A 15,340-nucleotide genomic window follows, 5' to 3' on the forward strand; every position below is an offset into this window, starting at 1 on the left:
TGAAAATAATTAGTTAAGCACTAGAACTAATTAGTTAACCAATAAAACCAATTAGTTAAACAGTCAAAGTGGTCTTTCCGGTAAGACGGTCTTACACAAAAGTTACCGTTATAACTATATACCATTCATTTAATACAAAATTTGGTATTTCCTTTTTTTTGAATGGTTATTTTTCCTTTTATTGCTAGGTTGAATTCTCGTTTTTTTTCCCTTACTTGATTAGTGTTTGATTGAAGTTGTGAATTGATTAGTTGTCTTTTGAGTGGGTATGATGTGGCATAGGTGAGAAGAGAGTATTGGGGGTTTGCTCACCTCACATTAACCATCACTTTGCTTTAATTATATAGATGAGAATCAAAATAAAATTATTTTAACACAATTTAGAAATAAATATGATAAAATCATGTCCATTATAAACTCCACAATTGTAGAACCGTATAATCGGTAAATTAAAACATGCCCAATGATTTTTGTAACATATTAAATATTAAAATGTCAAGGTCAATGTAGTCATTATGATAATGTTTGAAGGCTCCAAGCCTTCAAATGAAGCCTTCAAACAACAACAATGGCGGACCAAAATTTTGCTCCATCTCTAACATAAAAATTATTGACTAATCCGTATAAGCATAAATCTTTAGCCAAAAACTGAATTATTTGAGAAATACATACAATCAAATCATGTAAGCTGTCAATTAAAAAATCATGTAAGTAACATTTTCAAAAGCCTGGATGGTAATTAAAAATCATAAAAACTATTATATAGGTTGTAGGTTGTAATTATTTTGCCTTTTTCATTGGTATATGCCTATATATACGGTTGTTGAAGGTTATCCATTCATGGTAATTAAGATTAAAGATTGAATATTATTTTCTATTGATGGTTGAAGATGATGGACTTTGCAGTTTGCACATGAAGGTTAAGGATGATGGACCTTTTGATTTCGAATGGACTTTTTCCCTAAAATTTGAAAAGTTTTTGTTTTATTACGGCCTTACGGGTACTTGAAATTAATTTACAAAAATTAAGGGGTGTACAATAAAAAGTAATGTGACTTATTTTACCCTAAAAATAGAGTTACCAAACATATCATTTTTAGTTGAATGGTTAAGATTTATCAAGTCTAATCAACGGTTAAGATTATTTTGTATTATGGTAGTCGGCGGTAGTCGACAACTACGCTAGAATTTTTAATACACGAGAATAACTGAATGAGATGCATTCCTTGTCATACAGAATACTCCGTACATCCGAGACTAATTGTTAAATACGTAGTACTCTTTATGAGATGTATTCATTGCCGTAACTGTAAGCACGTACCACCACAAAATGGGTGTCACACAATACAGGATACATCCTCATAAGTTTAAAGAAAGTCTAATGAATGTGGAAAAGAAAATCAAGACACAAGAAATGTAACAGAATTTTGGTCTAAGCATATTTGACGTAGTCAATGAACGACGTTTAAATTCGTCTAGAGGATCCATGCACGTTTTTTAGATTTTGAATTTGGCCGTTAATCTAATCGAAATACATTACGATATTCGTTGGCAGAAGTTAAAACTTAAGGCTTTGTTTTTGTTCACCTTATTTTCACTTATTTCAGGAAAAATAAGTTCAGCAAAAATAAGGGTTGACCAAATAAAATCTATAACTAAAATAAGTTTTGATAAGTTCTAATAAGTTTAGTTAAATTCAAATAAGTTCAGATAAGATAAGTTTAGGAAAATAAGTGAAAATCAGTTGAATAAAACGCACCCTAAAATGGGCAGGTGGATTCCATTTATCATACGAAGTACTATTCAAAGTATTCATATATGGGCTTAAAACATAAGCCACATGGTAAAACCATAATGCAAAAGAAAGAAGTTTGTACTTGTACTTGTTAACTTGTACTAGTACATATGAATAGTCAAATTGCTAATATCTCATTAGCAAAGAATTAAATTACAATTGCAACAAATTATAGTACAAATTAAATTGTTCAACACTACATATTGCTAAAATAATAAGGTTTATTTACTTTTGATGAATGGATTATCCTAGAGTCCTAAACATTGGAAGCCAAGGATGTAATTATAACCTCCTCCTTTTGTTGAGTATGAGTATGACATGATTTTCTTATGTGGCGACTACCATTGCTTCATGGCCATGGTTGAACACCTTGTTTAAAATCATGGCTAATCTAACCCCTCCTTGCGCTATACGTTTCATCACGAAAGGCAGCCTCGAATTAAAGTAGTTATCTATAAACACATGATAAGAATTTTCGAACGTGTTATATATACACCTTTAATTTGCTATACGAGGAATTTAAATTGTTTCAATATATTTTGAAGATGCAAACTACACAAATTCTTACCTCCAAGTGTTACACCAGGGTCGGCGTCTTTGTAACCCCATTTACAAGCTATGTTAATGCTCTCTGTGGCATACCTATGGCAAGGAAAAACCAAAAACGTCTTATGACAAGTACGATTATTTTTTACGTAAAATTTTAAAAGGAAAATAGTCGTACTTGGTTACGCAAGTATGAAGACTGTCGCAATCTGTCCAATGCGAGACATCGTCAAACCAAATTCCCTGTATTAATATAATAAGGTACAACGTTATATATAAGCACATTATCGATCGTTGATAATCATGATTTGAAGGGCTTAATTAGTTATTATGACGAGTTGCAAAAGACGAATTACTCATGTTTAAGTCTTACATCAGTGAAGTTTCCTACAATGTCTTGTTGTAAGAGATCCACGTCATTGTCATAGTAATCCTTCATGGCTGTAAGAATTATCTCTCTGTCCCATACCTAAACCATACCATAGCAACCGGAAGTTTAACACGGAGTATTAAAAAACAACTACGGAGTACTTTGTACTTTTGTAGTAAGTATAAAAATCAGGGCCGGGCCGGGCCGGGACAAACTTTGAGTCTGACTTTTCTTCCTAAAACCCGCTATTCCGGCCAAAATAGTTGTGGTGGTATCTCATACAGTTATGGTATTTATCACGTTTGTGGCGGTATAAAAGGTTCAAGTGCCAATCTTTTGAGCAAAACAAATTGGAAAAAATGTGTTAATTAATAGAAAACATACATGATGGAGATTAGATTTATGCCTAAACCATCGTAAATCAATAGAATTTCCTCCTCTATCGCTGGTATGCGCGCAATGCATTGGCTGTAATTAAGAATGATTAACATACAGTTAAATAACATAATGTTGAGTTAAATCCAGAATTAATTTAGATAGATAAGAGTGAGAATTATGATATCATCTGGAATAAAACCTGATGAATATCACCCATGAAGTGTGACAGAAATAGCAATGCCTCTGTCAAATTATCTGCATTTTTAAGCAAAAGTCAAAATTACCATATAGCATGCAAATTACTGGAATCAGAGTCAAAATTAAACAGATCTTACAGCGCCGATCAGCTGTTCCTTGACGGTAATGCTGAAGTTGAGAAGTGAAATTCTGGATAGCACCAGCAACACACATGTCTTCAACACCATGTTCATCATGACAATCCCCTAAACCAATCCAATCATTAATTAGGTAACTAATGACATAGGTAAAGATTAATCGCGGTAGCTTAATTATTTAAATAGCTTACGTACGTTTATAATCAAAAGAGCAAGAATCATCAGGAGTATCAATGAAGTGAAGAGGGCTAGTCCAGCGGTATTTGTACCAGTGTCTTACTTGGTCTGGCCACACACATAAAGCTGATAAGTTGCCATTTAAATCTTCTGGTAATAACTTCTTCACTGCATCTGCTGCCTCTGGTTCCAACAGATCCTGTTTCATACACAAATTTAATCACTTATTAAGTTAGAAATATTGGAAAGTAATCCATATTGATAATTTGGAGCACCATATACAATATTTATTATAATCCATATATGTACAATAAGAGTGGATGCCGACTGGGTTAGTTATCGGTTAACACATGATTAATTACTCATTAAGTTAGAAATATTGGAAAGTAATCCATATAGGTTAAAATAAGAGGCTAATTGTGGATGTCGACTAGGTTAGCTATTGGTTAAAGTATTGTCGGGATTCCAAGACCGGGTCAAATCTCATCGGGGGGACCTATGTGGGTCGGGTCTCTCTACATCGAAAATAATTGGAGGCTATATTCAAAGACCCCAGATTTTATTAAAAGGTAGGTTGGAAAGAAAGGAAATTGTTTTCCCTAGTGAGATGTTTGCTTACACTTCATTCTTATTAGACCAATAAAATAATAAATACATTTCTTAATCCTTACATAATCGTGTAACGTTTAGAGTCTGCTTAACTCAAGACTCTTTCAAGTACGTACAAGGCAAGCAAGTTTTATGTATTACGGCAATATCTCATAATGTATAAACAATTTTGAGAAACAGAAAAGTTGAGATAACAACATGCCATACATTGCTACAAGTCATCAAAAGTTTACTGATAATAAGATATAAGTCATGCTAAGAGTGTTTACGCCAGGGTTGGCTAAAGGGAGGTCTATGCGGACCTACAGCACCGGGCCACAAAATTTTAGGGGTGCAAAAAGAAATTATATTGGTTAAACCCTAAGAACAAATATTATATATTTAACAACTGCTTCGTTATGCATTATGTAATCTTTGTCTCAGTTGGTAAGGACTAATAAGTGTGATAGCAGACACCAGGGTTTGATTAATCACTACCCCTTTTCTTATTTAATTTTTACATTTCCATCAAACCTTTACATCAATTTTCTCAAACCATCACACATAAAACGTTAAACCATATTATTAATTTGACTTTATATTTTATATAAATAAAATAATATTAATACAATAATTATGGGTTTTACATTAACAGGAATAAGTTTCGTAGGTAAAAAGAAAGACTCTATTTAACCCAACACCTATCTCGGGTTAGGCAGTCCAGTTACGCATGAAACGTTTGAGTCACTCCTAAACATATTGTAACAGATTATCTAAAAATCGAGTTACACGAAGCCAATAGTTCAAGAGTCGGAATGAATAAAAAGAACTTAAAGAGGTACACAGCCACAAAAGAAAAGAGTACGTAGTAGTTAACCTGCGCAATTTTGCAGGTGATCATGTGACCCTCTTTGCTCCATGCTTGAACTCCAGCAATCAAGATCAAGCAATAAACCAGACAAGAAACAAAACAAGTAGAACGCGACATTGAAAAACCTCGAATTATATCAAACACCCGTAAAATTAACAAAATAGACACTCTTAATTATGTATACGCAAGTAAACTTATGTGTTATGGTTAGGCAGACTACCATTATTTATAAACTTGCCAAACAGACATTAACATTGAGTACAAGTCTCATTTACACAACTATTTTGAGTAATCAACAAGTTGTCACTTTGCACAAGCGACTTCACACTTCGGCATATTCTATCTGTTACAACAGCATCTACGAAATACGAATCTGTTCGACTCAATAAACAAAGAAAACTCGAGAATATAACAGGATAACACCTGATAATATGCCTAAACAATTTTACAATAAGCATTGAATAAACTCGCTGAATTTATCTAAAAGAAGATGGAATACACTATATACACATTTCTATTTACAAAATAAATGATCGATCCAATCACTTATTCTTCTTCTTTTAGTTTTGATAAATTACCTCAAGTCTTCAATATGAATAACCATGAAGAATTATGGTATGGTTTTCCATTTTATTGCTAACAGCATGTGATCCTTTGAAGAAAAAACTAAATTGAATGATGTATTCTCATGCCAACCTTGCTCCTTGCACTTCTCTTCCTGCGTTGGAGATCAGCCCGCATGATTTGAAAATACGGTTGAGAGTAGCTGCTAAGCGGACCCCGCCTTGAGCCAGTCTCCTTTCCACTATGGGTAGCCGGGAGAGGAAGTAGTCATCTATGGCACAAAATGAAGAAAGCAGAAATCTGATTAGACAGAGAAAAACAAAACGCTAGATTCAACCTGATAATGTAACCATGTAATTTGACCTCCAGTCCACCCTGTGTATAAAAAAGCGAAAAGCGCACTAAAGCGATATGAGTCATAGAGCTTAAGGGCAAGGCGCGCGCTTCATCGAAGTGAAGTGCACTTTTTAAGACTTAAAGATTCTTTTTAAATATTATGCATATACTATATTTTACTAAAATAACCAAAAAGTATATAAACATCAGATTTACTTCCAAAAATATATTACTCTTTGTTTTAACAAAAATAAAGCATATAACATAGTAATTATCAAGAACTCAGGGGGGTCGTTGTGAGTGTTGTCTTTTTCTTTTCTTCTTTTTCCTTTTCTTTTGGACTCTTGGCCCACTTTCTATTGTTAAGGATTAATAGGTGTGGTCCAAAACACAATAACAACATATAAAAAAAGCTTTCAACGTAAAGTAATAATAATAATAAAAAAAGATTTTCAATGAAGCGCCAAAAAGCGCGCCGAAATCACAAATGCTTCGCTCAAACCTAATTAAGCGCTTTGCCCTAGAGCTTCGCGCTTCCGCGCGCTTTTTTAAACACTGCTCAGACCTTGATCAACGATCAACCAACATTCAAGCTGTCTATACTCCTTATACGAGCAGCAGTTAATTAACGATAAACAGGGTGAAATTGGAATTTGGCACATCTATAGCTCTCTCTCTCTTTTCATACTGGTGTTGTACTTATTCAAAACAGACCCATCATAGACTTAAAGGTCAAGGAAAATTGGGCTACTAGGAGAAGCAGGGGGAAGGGACGATTGGAGGTCGGACTATATAGGAGAAGTAGACAGTACCTTGTAAAAAAAAAAAAAAAAGAAGTAAATTTACAGTAAAGACACCATGAAGCACAGGCAATTTTGTAAGTCTTACCTCCTAATACACTTCCTGGTGTGGCATTTCTGTACGCGTACTTGCAAGCCAGGCTAACACTCTCAGATGCATACCTGCAAAAGCACACTTCTGTTGTAAATCTTTCAAACTCGAAGAAAATATTGCTGTTTTCAATTGCTAGGTTATTTCTGAGTTTGATAGTTCTTGTCCCCTTCCACTTTTATGAGAGCCAATTGTTTTGATCTTTGCAGAACAAGCATTAAAATATTTGACATAAATTACACAGAAATCTCATCTTATTTTGAGCTTGGCTTTCAGAGGCTAGCTTATCCCATAGAACAAACAAGAGCAGACTTACGGATTAGGACATACTGTGCGGTTTGAATCACATTCTTCCCATGACTCAACGTAATTGGACCAGTTTTCCTAAAGAAACAAAATGGATAGGAATGCAAATGTTAGAAATCAATATAAGTTAATAAAACTGCAGATATGAGAAATGAGATTTAAATAGCAGCAGTTTTCTGTTTTTGCAATCCCAGGGAGATCTTTTCAAGATAGACCATTTCTTGAAGAGTACAATAATTGCTTGATTGACTAGTGAAAGTTTACTCTCAAACATGCAAAAGAAAAAGAGTTGAAGGTGGGTACACAAACATGTGAACATCTTTTCTTGTTTAACCCCTCTTGCTGAATCCTATCTATTCCGTAATAATTTTTTGTCACATATCAAGCAGAGGAATCTTGAACTGAAACTTGAATATTCGCAGCAGATGGAATCCATGTTTTGACTTTGACAACTTATGAAATTTTATCTTCTCAGCTAGACCACATTTACGGGATAGGACAATTTACCGTGATATTTCTCTGCAAGGCTTCTATCATGTTGTTGAGATCTGAACCATAGAAATTCTTCACGGCAGTATCAATGATTTCCGTATCCCACACCTAACACAAACACAGGCAGTTTAAAGGCAAGAGAAACCCAAAACACGAAAAAAATATACCAGATATTAATATTCTACTTCCATTAACCTCAGTTATCATACAATCAAAAAGGCAATTATTTCTGGATGTAGGGATTTCAAGGTATTGACATTACATACTTTTTTATCTACATTCATCACAGAGTACTTTCTTCTGTCATTAGCTCTTGTAGAGTCATAGATTTCATCCAAGTGAAAGGAAATTACATGTCCGGAACAATAATATTTGATAGAATTGAGTGGCTTCCAGTCTTCCACCCTAAATACATTCACTTTTCATGAAGGAGAAAAGATGGGAGTCATGGGGACACACAAAAACATACATGGTGCAAATTAGCCTTCCTCCGATACCAATGAAGTTGAATTCTATTCCCTCCCAGATCGCCTAGAAAACCACAATGTAGAGGCTGCAGATAGGAGAAGCCAAAATTAGCGACAACTATTAAGCTAAAAGGACGAAAAGAAGAGAGACAAACTATGTAAAGAATAATTCATTTCCAGTAGGGAAAAAAAATTATGAATTCTTTCCCTGGTATCAATTTATCATTGGGTGAAATAAAAAAACTAAATTAAGTTTATACTCCTACTTAGATAATACTTATTACTTGTACGTTTTTCTGGTGATCTGATCCTTTACGGGTATCCCCGTTTTTAAAGTATATGCATTTATGGCATATCCCACACCAACTCATAGATTTGCTCATCAGACAAACAAAATCCAGTCCGTAGTTTAGTATATCATGATAGCTTTTCTCCCAGATTGACGGAACAAAAAACACCCTTTTCATTAACAAGGGGGAGGAGATCCCCTTACTCAAGTGACTAGACAAACTCAGCAACATGAAGTATGGTATATAGCTGAAAAAATAAAAGACGGTCCTACTGAGACACACCAATAAGAAGGAAACTGTTACCTACATAAAATCAGGTGAATGTCTCATTCGGCAACAAATGGTTATGTAAATTCTTTTCTTTGAACTGATTAATAAGAAATAGATCATACCAAGAGCTTAAAATTTTGGGGTGTTCACTGTCACACTGTCACCCCAAACTCTAGTGTGTTCTTTTCGATTCCCCTCCTTAGATCGTTATTTATAGCCTATAGGCACCTCTGAAGAATAATCAGCAAAATGGATGGGAAGGGAAGACACAATTTCAAAGATAATTAAGAATGTAAGGGGAAATATAAAGTGGAGGAATTGAAGTTCCTCGAAGCTTTCGTCTATGATCCATTCAAAAAGCTATATTTCGTACTATTTTTTTTCCCTTCTGATCTCACCCTTTCTTCTCCTTCTCCCTTTCCTACTTCCCTCCTGCAGTTATTCCCAAAAAGCTCTAACCGCCTACAAACAATGCAGAAGGTAATATTCTGATGGAAGATGGAAAATTGTGTGAGAACTGAGAAGTGAGAGCTCCAGTCTCACATCTTTGAAACCTCTCGTCTCCCCAAATTGCGTTTTAACTGCGCATGGAGATGCTTTCAAATTTCAATCACGTACTATGGTGTTGTTATTAATTTTACAGTGACTCCATGATATGTAAAGTAAAGCTATATGACCACTTATGAATACTGCTATCCATATGAATATACGATGGACTCCTTTCTTCCCATCTTATACAGCTTGCAAGAGCAAATAGAAGATTTTGTTGATATACTGTTAGAACTTAGAATCAGGAAAAGCTGTGAACCTGTAATACTGGCTTCAGTATCACTGCCCACTTTCAGTCAAAAAAAAGACATACATACATTTTACATAGCTTGACAATATGCATCGCATAGTTCGAAGTACTTCAGTACAAGTCATTTTACATTTACATGCCATAAGGATACTGAACTGTAGTTTGGCTATCTGAAGCACAAACTATAGTCCAACAGCTGACTTGACTCCAACAGAAAGGAATATTGTATGATATATATGCAACTAAGGACATGAATTTTTGGGAATTGTCTCAAGACTCCCAACATCCTCACTGAGAGTCACACTGTCTCAGAAAAGGCACTAACCTGGTGAACATCACCAACAAAATGTGACAGGAACATGAGAGCCTCAGTCAAGTTATCTGTATTAAGTAAATCATCAGTTCCCGGCATCAAAGATATAGCAATAACAAGAAGAAATTGGCACTCATACATCTAAATTCAGAAGCTGGGTTATGGCATGCTGACATTAGCTGCTGCGTGTAATTATAGATTGCCCCCGTCACACATCTACTCTTGCGTCCAACAGAATCATGACAGTCTCCTGCATTAGTTATTTGAACATTGTAAGCGAAAACAGATAAAGGAATTACAAATATTAGAACCGATCTTGATCATGAACTATAAGAAACATAATTCTAAATTCAAAGGGCTCAACCGATTTGCATCTTTTAGCTACGTTGATTTTATCATCTTTGTCACGAAAGTTTTAGCATAGTGCTGACAGAAAGCGGTATACATAAATCAACTTACTGGAGTAGTCATAATTACACCTGAAATCAGGTGTATCAACATAATGCAAGGCACGGCTCCAGTAATAGTGGGAACGAACTTGAAATAAATCAGCCCAAGAGCAGACAGCGGCTAGCTCCCCTTCCGCGGACTCTGGAAGCAGCTCTTTCACAACAGCCATAGCATTTTCAGAAAGATATCCCTAAAACACAGGGGGAAAAGGTCCTTTTAGAAAAACTGTTGAAAGAAGGTGTACTAAACGAAATAGTCAATAGTACAACTAACTTACTCTATAGAATTTCCCCAAAACATATAAAAATTACTGTTATTGTAAATGATCTAAAGCAACTGCAGATAAAAATTAATTCATCAGTAATAAATCAATTCCAGAAAAAACTCAATAAACCACATTCACACAATTTATCAACAATCATACTGATGAAAAAAGCAACAATCATGAATATTTGTAAAGAAAGGAATTGCAAAATCAACATTAATTCAGCACTTAGCAGTCATTAATCAATTACTTTTGGAAAATAAAAAGGAAATCAAAATTCACATAAATTCTCTTCAAGTTATGGAAATAATTAAGCAGAAAGCATGAATCTTTGATTATCTTACCTCTGCAATTTTACAAATAGCATAGTGACCATGTTGTCCCCAACCAAAACCCGCGGTAATGAGTTGAAAAAACACAATTGCTACTCCACAAACCCGTAATAACTCCGAAAACCCCATTTTCCAATTTCCTACACAAAAAAATCAACAAAATTTGTTCTTGATAAAAATTAAAACCCACAAAAGAAAAAGATAAGGAAAAGGAAAAGGGTGGAAAGAAATTTTACTAAAATAATGAATGAAACAATTTTCACCTGTTCTTCAAGTGCTATTATTCAGAACCCATAAAAGTCAACGCTGTGAACTGGTGAAGAACAAAGAGCATCAAAAGTCAACCGGAAAAGTAATTCATAATTCTAAGTGTTCATGTCATTGGAAAATGGGAATAATTCTCAGAGAAAGAAGATCCGAATATCTTTTTGGGGGTTATACCGAAGTAGGGTTGTGCAAAATATTAAAAAAAACGAAAAATCGAATCAAAAATGCGGATAACCGAACACAAATATTAAAGTCATGGTCGGATTTTTTAATATTTAAAAAACCAATTAGAAATTGGTAATCGAACTGACCAAATATCATCCCCTCAAAAAAAAAAAAACTGACCAAATATCATAAGTTATAGGATGAAATTGCTACCCACTTCTTGTAGAGTTGTAGAAAGATTGAACCGAGCAGATATCACCTATACATTAACTTTATTTTGAATTATAACTTTTTTTACGCGTCTTAAATTGCAAATTCATTGTCTTACGACTCTTACCAATTGTCTGTTGGTTCATTGGTGATTGAGGCTGAAATTGGTAGGGAAAACTCGTGTTTGATCCCCGCAACAACCATTGGGAGGGGACTGGAACCTATTCACCCAGAATTCGCCCCAAATCCGGATTAGCCCTAAAGATAAACCGGATGCTAAAAAAAATTGTCTTTCGGCTCTTTACCTCCAATTTATTTCTGTATGCTCGTTGTTTTAGACAGTTGTACAAATTAGTTATTTGATCTAAAAAGTTATACGAAGTAGATAAAAAGCACTTTGTTAGGGTTAGAACAAAGGAGAGGTTGTGACTTGGAGTGAGCATAAAACTAATACCGGAGTACAAGGAAATAAGACACACATCGTTGGAGTGAATAAGAAATGTATGCTTAGAAACAGAATTACACCAAAATTTGGCGGAAACTGTATCTCTATCACAAATTGATCTTTGTCTCTTTAATTTGGTCATTCAATCTTCATGGATCGTGTAGCGTTCCCATTTCTTTGCTGGATCATATATCTGCAGATGATAAATGACAGAGGAATCCATAAACAGAGACCAGAAAATCGAAGAGTATCTGTTAAAGCTTTATAATGTAATTGGTAATGGGCTTAAGTATCTGTTAAAGCTTCATATATCTGCAGATGATAAATGACAGAGGAATCCATAAACAGAGACCAGAAAATCGAAGAGTATCTGTTAAAGCGCGCTTTATAATGTAATTGGTAATGGGCTTAATGTTTAGGCCTAATAGCTACATTTAGGTTGTATATAAATACATACTTCCACAGTAATACAAGGCAAGGAAAATCAATTCCTAACATGGTATCGGAGCAATCAAACCCTAAAAACCCTAAACTCTATTTTTTCCAGAGCGTCTATAATGGATGAAGGTAAAATTGACCCATCTTCTCCGTATTACCTGGGCGCTGGTGATCAACCCGGTAATTGGATTACTCACGTAGTCTTGAAGGGTGAGAAAAACTATCTCGCGTGCTCTAGGGAAATCACTTTGTCCTTAGGATCTCATAGGAAATTTGTGTTTGTCGATGGCACCATCACCAAACCAACTGAGAAGAAGAAGCACCTGGATTCGGTGACTGTAAACTCCATGTTAGTTGCATGGATTATGCGTACTACATATGAAAAAGTCGCATCGACGGTTCCGTATTTTGATGAAGCCAAGAAACTGTGGGATTATCTGTCAAAGAGGTATCGCAAGGCCAATGGCCCTCGCCTCCAGCAACTACGGGCTGTGATCACGGCTTGCAAACAGACCAAGGGCATGTCACTCGAAGAATATTATGCGACATTGATGGGTCTGTTCGATGACCTAAACCAACTAAAGCCGCCTCACGGCTGCGAATGCGGGCAATGCACTTGTGATATCGCCGGGAAATATGGGTTGGATAAGGAGGAGGAACGCCTGCATCAATTTTTAATTGGTATGGATGATGATCTCTATGCTGTCATGAGGTCTAACCTTCTCTCACAGCAGCCTCTTTCCGGCTTGGAGCACGTCTATGAGACGCTGCTGCAGGAGGAGAATTCTCGTGGTATTGCTCGGAGTACAATCGAGTCTACATACGACACTGCTCATATGTTTGCGGTGCACGCTGATCGTGAAAAGGCCTTGGATCGTCGCGACAAAACCAAGCTACACTGCTCTCACTTCCAGAAGAACGGGCATGACAATAGCTCTTGTTTCAAGCTACATGGGTACCCGGATTGGTGGCCGGATAAGTCCCATGTTGGTAAACCTCCTAGCTCGCGAGCAGCAGTCCCTACTGAGCGCACGAGGTCTCTGGTGCGCGCCAATGCTGTTGGTACGGGGTCTGGGCAGGTGGGCAGTACTGCCACGTCAAGCAGCAGTCCAGACGTTGGCACTGGCACGGTGCAAGTCTCGTCGGCTGACCTCAAGCCAGAGCACATTCAAGCACTCCTTAATATGGTAAACCATTCTCCACAGGATAAGATGATTGGTGAGTATTTTTCTTCGTCTTGGATTCTCGACACAGGTGCCTCTAATCATGTTACTGGTGATGCCTCACATTTGGTGGATGTCTGTTCTATTTCACCTTGCCCAGTTGGGCTTCCTGATGGCGAACAAGCTTTTGCTACAAAAGAAGGCCGTGTTATTTTAACCGATAGCTTAATTCTTGAACATGTTTTATTCGTTCCTACATTGCGTTGCAATTTAATATCGGTGTCTCAAATGATTGATGATTCCCAGTGTTATGTACGATTCACTAATTCTTTATGTGCTATACAGGACCAACGTTCGGGGAGCCTGATTGGAGCCGGTGAACGCGTGGATGGACTCTACTATTTCCGGAGGCTTCCTACAGTATGTGCGGTGACTGTCTCGGGTGTTTTTGAATTCGAACTATGGCATAGAAGACTGGGGCATCCGTCGGAAAAAGTAGTCAAGTTAATTCCTGTTGTTAGTGCTAGTAGTGGTCGTAAAACTTTGAATAAAGCATGTGATGTTTGTCCTCAGGCTAAATAATCTCGTATTTATTTCCCTAATAGTGATAGTCGAGCTAGTCGGAGTTTTGAGATGATACATTGTGATTTATGGGGCCATATCGTACTCCCTCTAGTTGTGGTGCACATTATTTTTTAACATTGGTTGATGATTATTCAAGAGGTGTTTGGGTTTATTTGTTGAATGATAAAACCGAAGTTTATTCCGCATTTTGTTCTTTTCTTTCGATGATTGAACGTCAGTTTGAGGTTCCTGTTAAAATTATGTGTAGCGACAATGGCACGGAATTTAAATGCATGCTTCCCTATTTCACCAAAAATGGCATTCTCTTTGAAACTTCTTGGGTTGGTACTCCCCAACAGAATGGTCGTGTGGAACGGAAACACCAACATATTTTAAATGTTGGACGTGCTTTGATGTTTCAACGTAACCTCCATGTCAGTTTTTGCGGTGAATGTGTTTTGGGTGTTATTTATTTAATCAATCGGACTCCATCTCATTTATTGCAAAACAAAACCCCATATGAAGTGTTATTTGGAAAAGAGCCCGATTTCAATGCTTTAAAGGTCTTTGGGTGTCTCTGTTACGCTCACAGTAAAAAAACTAAGGGGGATAAGTTTGCCCCTAGGAGTCGGAAGTGCGTTTTTGTGGGCTATCCTCATGGAAAAAAGGGGTGGAAAGTTTATGATGTTGCAACGGGTGAAATTTTTGTGTCACGTGATGTTATTTTTCATGAGAATGAATTTCCATACAATGTTGCCCGTGTCTCCGATAATAATGATGGTGCTGCAAATGAGGTTCGTAATCATAATGTGGGAGTTGATGATGAATTTTTGAGTGATATGGAGTATATTTTGGAAGATGGCGGGGACGCTGGGGCTGCTGCACTTGACTCTCCTGCACCGCCCAACCCTCCGTGTGCGGCCACAAGGTGCACAGGGGCGTTGTCCAGCCCTTCAGACGCGGGTTCGGTCCTTGGCTCGGTGCCCGCTGAGGTTACTCCTCGCAATGATGAGGCACCGCCGCCCCCACCCCGTCCATCGAGCACATATCAGACTCCTCGCTTCCGATTGGTTTTAGGACGCGGGTGGAGAGACCGACGCACTCCCGGTTGGCATCGAGACTATGTCGCACATACAATACAACATTCGGGTCCATCTACTAGTTCATCGTCTGCTTCCCGCTCCTCAGGTACTCCCTTCCCTATAGCACATTTTGTGAATTGTGATAAATTTTCTTTGCGACACCGTATATTT

General features: G+C 36.7%; 3 protein-coding genes across 3 annotated transcripts; 1 reads left to right on the forward strand and 2 right to left on the reverse strand.

The window, feature by feature from the left end:
- Window positions 1-1,855: 1,855 nt before the first annotated feature.
- LOC110799124 (endonuclease 1) lies at window positions 1,856-5,201 on the reverse strand. Its single transcript, XM_022004326.2, has 9 exons — window positions 5,067-5,201; window positions 3,620-3,800; window positions 3,425-3,532; window positions 3,289-3,344; window positions 3,096-3,179; window positions 2,715-2,810; window positions 2,520-2,584; window positions 2,364-2,437; window positions 1,856-2,247 (listed from the first exon to the last, which is right to left on the reverse strand). The coding sequence occupies exons 1-9, from the start codon at window positions 5,175-5,177 to the stop codon at window positions 2,123-2,125; spliced, it is 900 nt and encodes a 299-aa protein (XP_021860018.1). The 5' UTR covers window positions 5,178-5,201; the 3' UTR covers window positions 1,856-2,122.
- Window positions 5,202-5,282: 81 nt separating this feature from the next.
- On the reverse strand, window positions 5,283-11,366 carry LOC110799123 (endonuclease 4). The gene is made up of 10 exons (XM_022004325.2): window positions 11,099-11,366; window positions 10,848-10,975; window positions 10,248-10,428; window positions 9,928-10,038; window positions 9,801-9,856; window positions 8,119-8,202; window positions 7,665-7,757; window positions 7,168-7,235; window positions 6,849-6,922; window positions 5,283-5,895 (listed from the first exon to the last, which is right to left on the reverse strand). The coding sequence occupies exons 2-10, from the start codon at window positions 10,962-10,964 to the stop codon at window positions 5,747-5,749; spliced, it is 933 nt and encodes a 310-aa protein (XP_021860017.1). The 5' UTR covers window positions 10,965-10,975; window positions 11,099-11,366; the 3' UTR covers window positions 5,283-5,746.
- A 1,064-nt stretch (window positions 11,367-12,430) lies between these two features.
- Window positions 12,431-14,283, forward strand: LOC110799127 (uncharacterized). Its single transcript, XM_056833100.1, has 2 exons — window positions 12,431-13,578; window positions 13,869-14,283. Exons 1-2 carry the CDS (start codon window positions 12,480-12,482, stop codon window positions 13,901-13,903), a joined length of 1,134 nt encoding a protein of 377 aa, XP_056689078.1. The 5' UTR covers window positions 12,431-12,479; the 3' UTR covers window positions 13,904-14,283.
- Window positions 14,284-15,340: the final 1,057 nt, after the last annotated feature.

Source organism: Spinacia oleracea, chromosome 6, assembly GCF_020520425.1.
Source record: "Spinacia oleracea cultivar Varoflay chromosome 6, BTI_SOV_V1, whole genome shotgun sequence".
Lineage (NCBI taxonomy): Eukaryota > Viridiplantae > Streptophyta > Magnoliopsida > Caryophyllales > Amaranthaceae > Spinacia > Spinacia oleracea.

Bases quoted from the DNA above. Each gene is read 5' to 3' on its own strand.
- LOC110799124 (XM_022004326.2), bottom strand. From the start codon at position 5,177: ATGTCGCGTTCTACTTGTTTTGTTTCTTGTCTGGTTTATTGCTTGATC. The intron at 3,180-3,288 runs GTTTTATTCCAG...TCTTAATTACAG, and splicing joins TCATGGGTGATATTCATCAG to CCAATGCATTGCGCGCATAC. The intron at 2,811-3,095 runs GTATGTTTTCTA...GGTATGGTTTAG, and splicing joins ATAAATCTAATCTCCATCAT to GTATGGGACAGAGAGATAAT.
- LOC110799123 (XM_022004325.2), bottom strand. From the start codon at position 10,964: ATGGGGTTTTCGGAGTTATTACGGGTTTGTGGAGTAGCAATTGTGTTT. The intron at 8,203-9,800 runs GTTAGTGCCTTT...TCCTATCTGCAG, and splicing joins TTGTTGGTGATGTTCACCAG to CCTCTACATTGTGGTTTTCT. The intron at 6,923-7,167 runs GTAAGTCTGCTC...GTGCTTTTGCAG, and splicing joins CGCACAGTATGTCCTAATCC to GTATGCATCTGAGAGTGTTA.
- LOC110799127 (XM_056833100.1), top strand. From the start codon at position 12,480: ATGGATGAAGGTAAAATTGACCCATCTTCTCCGTATTACCTGGGCGCT. The intron at 13,579-13,868 runs GTGAGTATTTTT...TGTGCTATACAG, and splicing joins TCCACAGGATAAGATGATTG to GACCAACGTTCGGGGAGCCT.